The sequence below is a fragment of the Leuciscus leuciscus genome (genome assembly GCF_965113295.1).
Source record: "Leuciscus leuciscus genome assembly, chromosome: 16".
In the NCBI taxonomy this organism is placed as follows: Eukaryota; Metazoa; Chordata; class Actinopteri; order Cypriniformes; family Leuciscidae; genus Leuciscus; species Leuciscus leuciscus.
In genome coordinates, this window is record NC_138740.1 from 3260960 (window position 1) to 3273048 (window position 12089).

Here is a 12089-nt window from a genome sequence, read left to right on the forward strand (position 1 = left end):
CATTTTTAATCATATACGTTTTATTCTCAATACAGCAAAATACAAAGATGATTCGCAACAGACTCAGAAAATCCATTAGTAATACTTCACCAAAAAAAAAAAAAAAAAGTGTTTAAATTACAAGTTATTACAAGTTTGGATAATCGAGACTCATAAGAGTACCTTTAAATCATAGATCATATTGCATCCATATACGAATATATATGTAGATTTATTTGTCAATCTCTTTCTCAATACTTTTAAAACTAAATCGATCTTATACTGTTTGCCAATGAATGCTTCGAGACAACGATCAAGCGAGAACGACATACAGACGCGTGTAGAGGATCTGATGAAGTTTAGACAGATCTTCCTCATCCTCGTCTGATTCTGGCCTGTTTCAACCTGACCAACATCACATCTGAATGACAGAAAGCACAGGAAACGCGAACAATCGTACTGACATTACCAACATACAGTGTTCTGTTGAAAAACCAAAAAAAAATGTGCATTTAATATATTCACATTCTATGTACAATTAATACAAATGTTAAATCGTTGTAAAAATTTACCCTAAAAGAGATTTTTATGTACATCTGTACAGCTTAGTATTTAAATAGAAACATGCGAGTGTTATTTTTCTGTTGGATGAAAGAATAATAATAATAATAATAATAATAATAATTAAAAAAAAGTATCTCACCCTGGGAAAAGTTATGATCGCCAAGACAATTAAAGACGAATTTAAATCATAATCAATCTAATCCTCTAAAAGCACTATCATGAAGTCTAGTAGAAAAGATAAAACCAGTAAAAACAGGAGGAGGAAAAGGACACAGCACAACTACTTCATGTCTCGAGAAGCAAAAAGGCCATGGGAATATCACTTTAGCCAACCATAATCTTTCTTCTCGTGAATCTGGTACATAAACCACATTAGTGCATGATTTCATTTACATAAAAGCACAATTAACAACCCTTATTGACCAAATCTCAGACATGATTTCTTCTGCTATGACAACGCAAGTCGTTTGAACCTCTAGAAGTTTCCATTCGAACTGCGATCGACAAAACATCTGCATAGACGGAAAACAAATGAAATAAAAAATGTTTGGGAGCCAATCAGAGGAAAGTTTCTAGTGCAAGAGACGATATGTTTCCAGCATTTCATATATTGTGGATTGACTTTTCAACCTTGTCTTGTGATCGGATCTGATTTCCTACGCGTATGGACAGCGGGAGCCGGTCTGCACTGAGAAAACTATGTAATATGTACACATATATATATATATATACATATACATATATATGTATATATATATTAAAACTGCTATTCTCAACAGAACACATCATAAATATATCCTTACATGACTTGATTTCTTTTAAAAGAACTGCAACACACAGGTGACTATGACACTATAAAGGCAACCTCAAGACTCACATTAAATATTTAAATATGATATTTTCATATACAATAGAAATACGTCTCATCTCGTATTGCAACCCTGTATCCATGCCGAAAATCCAAGAGTGAAATCCAAGTTGTTATCTAAATAAAATCTATATTAGGCCCAGGCGCGTCAGCCACAGTAATAAAATACTCCTGCGTTTAATACCAGAAAACCCACGGCGGTGAGAGGCGAGCGCTACATTATTCGTATATAAAAAAAGAAAAGAAAACCTGGGCCTGGGTATTTGCAGTAGTGACGTATACGAGCCCGACGGGCTAGAACTGACTTACTCTGATGTGTGCGTGAGCCAGGCCGAACAGAAAACAAAACACGACACATCAGTAATAATGCCTTGATATGATGCCGAACAGTCTTTTGGTCTGGTATGCTCAAGAATCAGTCGAGATGCCACTCCGTCACACGTTCTTTCTGCTTCTCGTCGCACCTCAACCTTCTCCAAATGTGTAGAGTTCAAGATATTGTGTCTCTTAGTTTCCTGTATATCAAATACAAGGCACAATAAAATGATAAAAGGAGGAATTGTAAAGCACCTTTGGTTAAAGGGAGGTACTTTGGTTGAAATTAAAAAGCTATAAACATCCAATTATTATTCATGTTTGCTTACAGCTAGCAAAACAACAGCAAAAAAACTAAAACCCCCCCAAAAAAAAACAAACCCATTAGTCAAAGTAAGTTTAAAAAAAAGAGGCTTTTTTTTTCTTCTTCCGGGAAACGAGCCAATGATATGAGCAGGACGATGCAGTGTGTGAAGGCTCTGCAGACGAACATGCGATCTCCTCTTTTATAGGGTCTGTGGTGGGAGGAGTGTTTTCGTTTTTGGCAAGCTGGTGTAGAAACGAACACAGTGTCACAGATGTCTGAGGCAGATCGAGTGTGTGTGAGTGTTGGGGACGCTCTACTGGACGAGCTTGGCATCGAGCCGGAGCCAGTGCAGGCCTTGCCGTGTGAAGCGCACCAGTTCAGTCATGCTACTGGTGTTGAAGATCAGCGCGCCCATCACCTTGTCCAGCTCGCAGAAGAACTCTGTGCAGAACACCAGACACAAGAGAAGAACAACAAGTCATGATCCACAGTCATTCAGATTCATGCGTGATAGAGCAAGAAAAAGAGTGCTTTTCATAATACACATCGTTTCAAAGCAGCTTTACAGAAAAATCATGATTCTTCATGCCTTGTAGACATGGAAAGTAGACTGACATTTTAGTGACATTCAAGTAGTTTTACATTGTAAAGTAGGGTGTATTATACATCCAGCTTTAATATATCAATACTCTATGCCGTGGACACGCTTAAGGACTAGCTGAAACAATCTAAGAGTGAAGTGAACACACTTATCAACGACTGGAGCAGATTTTAAACAGCGATTGTGAACACAGACTGAACCGTCTCTGACTCCGCACGTTTGGATATATGATCAGTCATCAGTTTTCAAATCAGCCTTACAGTCGTTAAGTGTGTCAATTCCATGGAAATCCATGCTTGGTATGAACTCGTTTTCAGAAGCTAGAAACAGAACGACTGCAGAAAAGCTGTGCAGAGGTAAAGGTTCAGTGTGTGATATTCAGGAGGATCTGTTGACAAATGCAATATCATAAACATAACTATGTTTTCAGTGGCGTATAAAGACCTTACATAATGAACCGTTATGTTTTTATTACCTTAGAATGAGGCTTTTCTCTCTACACACACCGCGGGTCCGCTTACATCGACATGTGTCTACAGTGGCCCTGAGCGGACAAACGCGTTTCGTCACTATGTTGTTCTTCATGATAAGAAGCTAAAGCTAAAGTCACACAATGATGAACAGGTGACAATAATATTTACAATATCGTTTTACTGAATAATCTTACTTTATCTTTGTAAAGAAACCTCATTGTTTAACTGGCTACTCTCTGCTGTCTCAGACGATGACATCACTTCCTGTCGGTTGGGTGCAGTTCACAACCTCACCACTAGATGCCGCTAAAAATCACACACTACACCTTTAACTCACTATTTCTCACTAAGGGTTCCTGCGTTTATCTCGACGACTTCTCTATGGTGTGTTTTGTATTATTATCATGCATTTCCAAAACAGCAACATAGTGTCGGCCCACATCTGGAACACGATGAATCCACACGGATCTGGGCCGATGTTGCTGTCTGGGTTATTTCGCATGCTCTCTTTACTAGGGTCTGGCGGCTGAAGAGTTGCGGTTTAAGCAGATGATGTGTGAATATCAGGCTCTTCAGAGAGCATAGGCCCTGTTACAGGAGCAGAAAGCAGGCGTTTGGAGAAGGGCATCAGTACCTCTCTGCTCTTTGGCGAGCTGCTCGGCCTGGTCCCACACCTCGGTGGCGTAGAGGAAGTTGGAGGTGACCTGCACGTAGCTGGCGGCCATCTGGTGTATGCGCTGAGGGATGGTGACGGAGGAGCTGGCGCTCACACTGGAGGAGCTGGAGGAGAAGCTGGCCGCGCTGCCCGGAGAGAGCTTGGGGGAGACCGGAGACGGCATGCCTGCGCTCTTACTGGAGGACACACACACACACAGGTTTAGTTTAGTTTTACTGGAGGACACACACACACAGAGGTTTAGTTTAGTTTTACTGGAGGACACACACACACAGAGGTTTAGTTTAGTTTCACTGGAGGACACACACACACACAGAGTTTAGAGTTTTAAAAGCAATCCATGTTGTCTTTCAATTAATACGAGCTCATTAAACTGAGTAGAGTTTAGTCTGAGATGAAGTGTACCATGTCAAACCACCAAACATGTCGACTAACATATCATTTCATAAACTTCATTTATACAGTCAAACCAAAGTGTATTCAGACTCCTTCAACATCTCTCACATTATCACAGATTATTCGCTATAGTTTAGAAAATGGTAATAAAATATGAGCAGAACTCAGTTGATATTTGACTGGTTTTGTCCGTCCTTCTGTTAGACTGTCTCACACATGAATTATGTTGAATATCTGTCAGCTGTTAAATTTAACTACACAATTAGATAATACCAGTTTAGCTCAACCAATCACCAAGCAATGCTTCATTTTGTTCAGTCTGTGTGTAAAAAGAGCATTAGCAATTAAAGACAAAACACTTCAGCAAAACATGATCAGATCAAAGTGTCGGAATCATATTTGGTCCCTAATTTGTATAAATGTCACTGGTAGTCACTGTATGAAGAATATTTGGGTATAATATGTCACACTTTAGCTTATTTTGCTCTCCTCACCTACATAAATGAACTATAGTGTCCTGCACCACACACTAGTGAAAATATATCAAAAATGATATCTGGTGTCTGAATAATTGTTGGTTTGACTGTACATGTGACCCGGTATATAAAACCGGAGAGATGTAACCTATCGGTGCATTTTTGTAAGTAGAATGGTTTTAAACATGTGGTTGTCGGTGTTTCTCCATTTACAACATATAAAACAACATAAGGAACTTACTTTGCTACTCCAGGAGACGGAGCTTGGGTATTACTCAACGAATTCTGGGAAAACAGAGTAACAGAGTAATGAATACTTCTGTTCAAAGAAACACTAACATGACTTTCACATCTCCAGCATAAACTACATTTTTCATGTGTTTTTGTAATGGTGTCAGACTGGAAATCAGTAAGGTCAGTAAGATTGTTTTATGAAAGAAATTAATGCTTTTATTCAGCAAGGACACATTAGATTGATCAGTAAGTGACAGTGAAGACATTCATTATGATTTCTACTTCAAACAAATGCTTTCTTTTCATTGAAAAATCCTATAAAATTGTATCACAGTTTCCACAAAAATATGAAGCAGCACAACTGTTTTCAACATTGATGATAATCATACATTTGTCAGGATATTAAAAATAATATCTGAAGGATAATGTGCTGTAATGATGCTGAAAATTCAGCTTTGATCACAGGAATAAATTACTTAGTTTAAAATATATTAAAAAAGCAAACTTATTTTAAACGGTATTTTCAATATTACTGTTTTCTGTAATACATGAAAAAAGGACAGAGAATCATGTTACCTTCAAGTGTTCAGTGAGTGTTTTAGAGTATTTCAGTGCACTTTCTTTCCGTAGCTTGAAAAGCCTCAAATACAGGAGCGCCTGGCACCTCAGACTGCAGACACACACACACACACACACACATTAGCCACAGCTTTACCTAACACTACACACTAACAGCTTTAACACCATTGCCTTTACTGATGAACAGAGTCAAATAAAGATGCTCACATCAAACACTCATAATACATTTAACACCATTTTGCTGGAAATACAACATTTTCTTTAGTGTGAAAAATGGCATTGACTATTTTCAGATCCATTAAGTTTAATAATGATTGTTAAAGTGCACTAGCAGTGTTGGGGGTAACGCATTAAGAAGTGATCTGATTATTTAACTCATTACTTGTAATGTAGGCCTAACACAAAATATCTGAGCTACTTTTTTCAAATAAGTAACACAAGTTACTCTGTCCTCCGTGTATCGACCGACAGCTCTCCTGTCCTCATGTTGAGGGAAAGCGTAAGAGTGTGTGTGTACATGTGTGTGTGTGTGTGTGAACATGATGATTACTGTAGATCTAGACTAAATGTAAATATGCATTTACTCTCACTTGCACAAAAACAGATTCAGTGTTGCTCAAGATGACAGTGAAACGCAAACACTTAAATTACACAAATACACTTTATGCACTTAATCTCACTTTATTAACCAATGCCTTTGCTGCTGACGTTCGATGATCCAATTCAACCATATTAATGAGCAAAAATGACTTGGGTATGATTGGGCTTAGGTTTGGTTTAGGGTTAGTCATTTGTAATTATGCATAATTTACTGTAATCACTATAAGTGCATGTTTGTTGTTTTTTAGCTTGTTTAGTTGGGGACATTTAATATTCAACAATATTATTGATCTGCTTGCATTGACAACATTATATGAGAACTGAACTGAGCTGGACGACGACATCACTGTTTTCTCCAGAGCAGCTATATAGATAAATTAGCTAAATAAATAACTTTCTTTGAAAAAAAATTAACCATCACTGAACGTAAGCTGTGATCGTGACGCTATTTTCTTCTAGAAACAAACTTTGTTGCATTATTTTCCTGTTATCACTGTAAAGCTGCTTTGAAACAATCTGTATTGTAAAAAGCGCTATAAATAAAAGTCCATGCGTAAACGTATTAAAATAAAGTATTACCAAACATTGATTCAGTTCTCGTGACAATGCACTTCAATTGATTTAAAACACAATGAGAGTCAACAATGAAAACGATGATTTTCTCAACTGTGAACCAAAAACCATGGACAGACTGATGTTGTCTCCGCTACGTACCACAGCACTGCTAGCCTTTTGTCTGCAGATGTCGCATCCGGCGCCATGTAGCTCTTGAGCTTCATCGTGTACCTACCAAACAAGCAAACGTGCACATGTGTGAGCAAACTCAAGCATTATATGAAAGCATCTCAAATAGGGATGGTTGCCGAAACCCGGTATTAAACGGGCCCCGGTTGTGAATTACGAAAGACCGCTGGATCGATAAGCTCGGACGTTATCGGTTCTGCTGTCGGTACTGGAGAAATTAAGAAAGTACACGTGCTATTTATTATTGCTATTAAGAAATTATTATCTTGCAAATTTAATCTCGCCAGCCACTTCTATACATAATAATATTGAACCATTTGTCTGTGATGCATTTTTGCTAAAGAGAGAGAGAGTGTGTGTGAGAGAGAGAGAGATCTTTCACGCGGAGCCACGGCGCCCACAACACAACAGCCCTGCTTAATGAGTGACGATGAGGACAGAACATTCAAAAGGTTACACTTTAGATCTTTGATATTAAACATTTTATTTTAGATTTAGATTTTGGCTTCCAATGATTATAAAAAAGAAGATATTTGAGGAATAACCATTAAAAATTAAAGCCGCATTCTGTCTTGCGCAACTTCCTTCCCTTCACAGAGCGGTGCGCTGTCATTTCTCCAAACCCAAACGTAACGTCAGAATCTGCACGATCGTGATTGTTGTAAAATGAAATTCTATGCTGTTGCTAAACAGTGGGATGCTTTTGATAATAAAAGGCTGTGTTATTTGGTAATAAAAGTACCAAAATTTACGCAAAATGTTCCAAATGCGGCGCGCGCTCCGAAACACACCGCAACGAGACAAGCAGCAACGTATATTTTGGGCTTCGTGTGCGCATCTAAACGATCAAATATACACACAAATGTGTCAAAATGGCCGTCTTGGAGATTCACTTAAACAGTTTATTCACTTAAATACAGTTTATGTCTTAAATGGGCGTTAATAGTTGGGAGAAAATATGATGCGTTATAATGATTAGATCTGCATTTTGTCTTAAAGAGGCAGCAGTCTAATAAACCTGCTGACGATTGCGCCATTAATGTGAATCAAACAACAAAAGGCAAAGAGAAAATCAGTCGCAGCTCTTGAATGAATAATTTTGGCTTTTATAATCCTTTTACCGATAAGAATACCGCTAAAGTACCGGATCGATGAGGAGTATCGGTCAGAGTAGTAATACCGTTAAAACCTTAACGATACCCATCCCTACTCTCAAACCCTCTGGTCTTACTTGATGAGCTCCACGGTTTCGGCATACATGGGAAAGGGGGATTTGGCCTCCTGGGCGCTCTTCTCCAGAGCGTTTCCACACTCGATGAACGACACCACAGCGTCCAGGTAATACACGGCCTTCTCAAACCTGTCCATCTGTGGAAAACACAACGCATGTGAGGAGGAAAACAGATTCTACACGGACACTGTGACATAAAATCTGATATTATGGGGCGCATTTGATTTGAATTTGGCACTAGTAGTGCACAAACTCAAAACAACCTTGCCATTGGCACAAACATCACTGACCCCGAGTTTTAAACACTGGCTCCGTGTGAAGAGAGCACCTGTTGTGTCGCTCTCAATGGAGGACTAACACAAAAGGTCAGGGGTCACAGAAATATCAAGCAGATTAACTGACACAGATGTGAGAACCGTAGGCCAGTAAAACTAACCCTCACCAGAGCATCCGCGTTGTGTTTCAGTTTCTTCGCCTCTTGAAGGTAATGATCAGCAGAATGAATCCTGCAATTCAGACGGAGGATTGGCTGTTATTACACACGCAACAATCACAACAAGTCACAAGAGAACATTAATGATGCCTAAATGTCCCACTGTGTGGATCCGGATTATGGGAAACCAATGAGATTTCACTATGTATATATATATATATAGTTGCTTCTTACAACAATAGACAATTAGGAAAAAAACTCTTTTGCTTTTCTCACAGTGTAAAAGAATCTAAAGGAACAGACAAAGGTTCAAGACTTCATACCTGTCCTCAAACAGGAGTTTGGATCTGGATTTGGAGCCATCAGAGATGTGCGGCACTGTGACGGGATTCTCCGTTTTAGAGCTTTTCTCCTGGTTAAAACAAAAATGACATTGAGAAATTAGAAACTGAAACTCCGTCAAGACAAACTTTGATGCTGGACTTGATTGAAACAAACTCTATACAAGAACATGAACCATGTTTAGTGGAGTCGTGTGTTCTGAAACGCGTCTCACCAAAACTCGTTCTCTTTCACGGCACAGCTAGCCTGGGAAAACCCAGACAAACTTCCGGCAAATTTAGATTTGCTCTGCAAGTAGTCTGGCAAAGAGCCCATTCAAGCTGATTTCTAATCCGTCCAAATCGAGGCACCAATCAGAAATGTTGAGGCGGGCTTTACACGATGACGATCGCTCTGATTGGTTTTAGGTCTATCCAATTGCGCCCAGAGGCATTTGAGCGACGTCCGTTGGTGACGCCCCTTTGGAAATGAGTTATTAATGAAGCTTTGCCAGACCATAACTCAGTTACTACTGAGAATGGTCTGGTTTTAACCAGGCTACGGCACAGCGACAACTTAGACAGAATCTTACAGAGCAAGTTAGACGATGTGTCAGTACTTCTTTTGAATAAGTAATTCATTCGTGACCATTAAAAAAAACGACATTCATACAATATAGAATGTAATCCGGATGCATTACGTTTGCCATGTTGTCACAAGTTATTAACTTAACTAACTTACTCTTACGGTGTCTGCTGTAGTATTCTATATGCTTGAACATGCTATGATGTTACTGTATCCCACAATGCAATGTGTCACTACTAGTCATGTTTCAGTCCAAAGTTACGAATGTAACTTTTCACAAAAATGTTTTATTGCATAAAACATTAGTGAATAAAGCACCTTTTATATCCAAAATATCTGTAATAAGAATGAAAGTTGCAGCATTTGTACATCATAAATGAGTTGCGTCTCAGAGCGTACGGGTGAAACGCCATAAACACGTCATGTTCTCAGAGAACACCCTCTGCTGAGTCAGTGTTGCGCATCTAGGGATTTAAATGTGCTTTAATCCTATTTTATGCACGTCTTATCAGGTAAAAATGTTCGCCTCAATTGAGTGCAATAGATTGTGTACGTTTCTAGAATTGATGCCCATCTTGCCGGCAATGTTTTTAATCCGAGAACCCAAAATTGCATAAAATAGGTGGATGGAAATATAGTCATGTATATTTATAATGTATATTGGCAGCTGCATCGCTTCACTGTCATTCATAAACCCTCTCCCGTGGCCTCATGGGATAGTAAAGAGCACATCAGATGCACACTTCAGAATCTTTATTATTTATTTTTATTGTTAGCTATGGCAAAACTGAAAGTCTACACAGTGAGATAAGACGTCGCACAATCAGTGATGACAGGACTGAAGCTGAATCTGAAGCTTTATATAAGGTGGCATTAATGCATTTACACAGGAACTGCATTTGCAGAATATAAAACCATGAATGAATGAAAAATATGAAATTGTCCTTTGAGGCTTTGAAGCTTCAAGGCTTTTAATATTCTGCAAATGCAATGACTTTGGACAGAACTAGCATAGTTTAGTGCTTTTATGCAGCGCTGTGTTTGTTATTGTGAACTGCATAATTGTATGTACACAATCCAGGATGGGTTACATAAAAGGTGGAGACGGTAAACAGTGTGTGTCTGTAACAGCCTGAGGTTCTCTCGCGTGTGTGTGTGTGTGTGTGTGTGTGTGTGTGTGAGGGCGAACGCACCTTGGCCTCCCTGCGGACGGGCTTGTCTTCGCCCTTGCGGTGTTTGGAGCCGCTCTTGTCTTTGCCGCTGGGAAGCGAGCTGGAGGACTGGCTCAGCGTGCGCTTGCGCGGGTGCTCGGGTTTAGCCGTCGGCTGCAGCGTGATGGAAGGAGAGGGCGCCGACTCCTTGTCTTTATCCTGAGCGCGCTTCGACGAGCTGCAGAAAAGAGTTGGGGATATCATGATTAATCAGCAGGAACAATTACAATCTGATCTCACTAATGTGAGATGTTACCGGTCTGAGAATAGGGTTTCTCACACCAGGTCATCGTCATTCCAGAGTAAAGGAGTGCTTCACGCTAACAGTAGCTGCGTTTACAGGGACACTAATCACTAATACAGGGTTCGTACAGACACTGGAACATGACATTTCAGGACTTTCAAGGACTTTACAAGCACTACTTTTTTGGTTTTCAAGGAATACAATCAGAGATCTTACTAATCAAACAATATCTTTATTAGCTTAAAAAAAAAAAAAAAAGGTAAATGGATAAATAAAAATAAACCAATAAAACATAATGGTAAAAGTAAAGTGCAGCAGATGCAATGACTGCGGTAACTTTAATCACTGAAAGGATATTATGACAAATAATAAGCTTTCCTTATTCAAACTGATTTTTTTTTTCTCATGAATAAATGATTGACCTGAAAAATGAAAGCTGTATCATCATATACTTGGATATGAGGATTATTACGCTCATATTCATGTGAATTGGCTCGATATCTGAATCAGAAGGGCTGCAGCGTTAATTATGCGTGAAAAGACTGTTTTATCGATAAAATTAAACACTAATTTCACATGTATTGTCTTTCAATAATTCAAGCACTTTTCAAGTACCTTTTCATAAATATGGCTGTTTTCAAGAGTTTTTCAGGACTTGAATGTCAAAAAGTCCAATTCAAGCACTTTAAGCACCTTGTACGAACAAAAAGTACAGTCAAAAAGTCACATGTAAATCGTCATTCGGATTGTAAGGAATGGTTTAAACCTTTTCTAATCTGATCGAGAGGACATGTAAACACTTGATCCAGGGTTCCCACACCTTGGGTTAACTTCAAATTCGAGGACTTTACAGGTCCAATACCCTCAAATTCAAGGACTTAATGTGGGGACACATTTCAAGTGAGAGCAAGGTTACATCGTGTCACCTGTAAGATACATTGTTACAGTTTTGCGCGCGTGAACATGGCAACGTATAACACAAAGTCCCTCACGCGGGAAACACTTAACGTAACGCGTAAATGCGCGTAACTAACGAAATAAAATAAAACAAAATAACACATTAGCGGACCGGAGGGAATAATATGGAATTTTTCCCAGAAAACGTCTTGCACAAAATAAATTCAAGCACTCTCAAGGATCTGTATCTATGCGTGTTTATTTTCAAAAACTTTCCAGCGCCTTGAAATCTTTTTTTCAGATTCGCAAACTTTCAAGGATTTCAAGGACCCGTGGGAACCCCGGAGTGATCGGA

The 12089-nt window shown here is 39.0% G+C and overlaps 1 protein-coding gene across 8 annotated transcripts in view; it reads right to left on the reverse strand.

Annotated features, from left to right (window-relative positions):
• Positions 1 to 12089, reverse strand: part of aff4 (AF4/FMR2 family, member 4) — a 60507-nt gene continuing 48418 nt past the window's right edge. For 6 of the 8 annotated variants that reach the window (XM_082141226.1, XM_082141225.1, XM_082141228.1 and 3 more), the window contains 9 exons: positions 10576 to 10771; positions 8800 to 8888; positions 8480 to 8549; positions 8044 to 8180; positions 6783 to 6854; positions 5466 to 5559; positions 4897 to 4940; positions 3742 to 3959; positions 1 to 2474 (listed from right to left, as the gene is read on the reverse strand). In XM_082141226.1, coding sequence (XP_081997352.1) covers positions 2347 to 2474; positions 3742 to 3959; positions 4897 to 4940; positions 5466 to 5559; positions 6783 to 6854; positions 8044 to 8180; positions 8480 to 8549; positions 8800 to 8888; positions 10576 to 10771 — 1048 coding nt within the window. In that variant the 3' untranslated portion in view covers positions 1 to 2346. Of the gene's footprint in view, positions 2475 to 3741; positions 3960 to 4896; positions 4941 to 5465; positions 5560 to 6782; positions 6855 to 8043; positions 8397 to 8479; positions 8550 to 8799; positions 8889 to 10575; positions 10772 to 12089 lie in introns of those variants that run through there. The other 2 variants (XM_082141223.1, XM_082141229.1) reach the window with 2 other exon arrangements.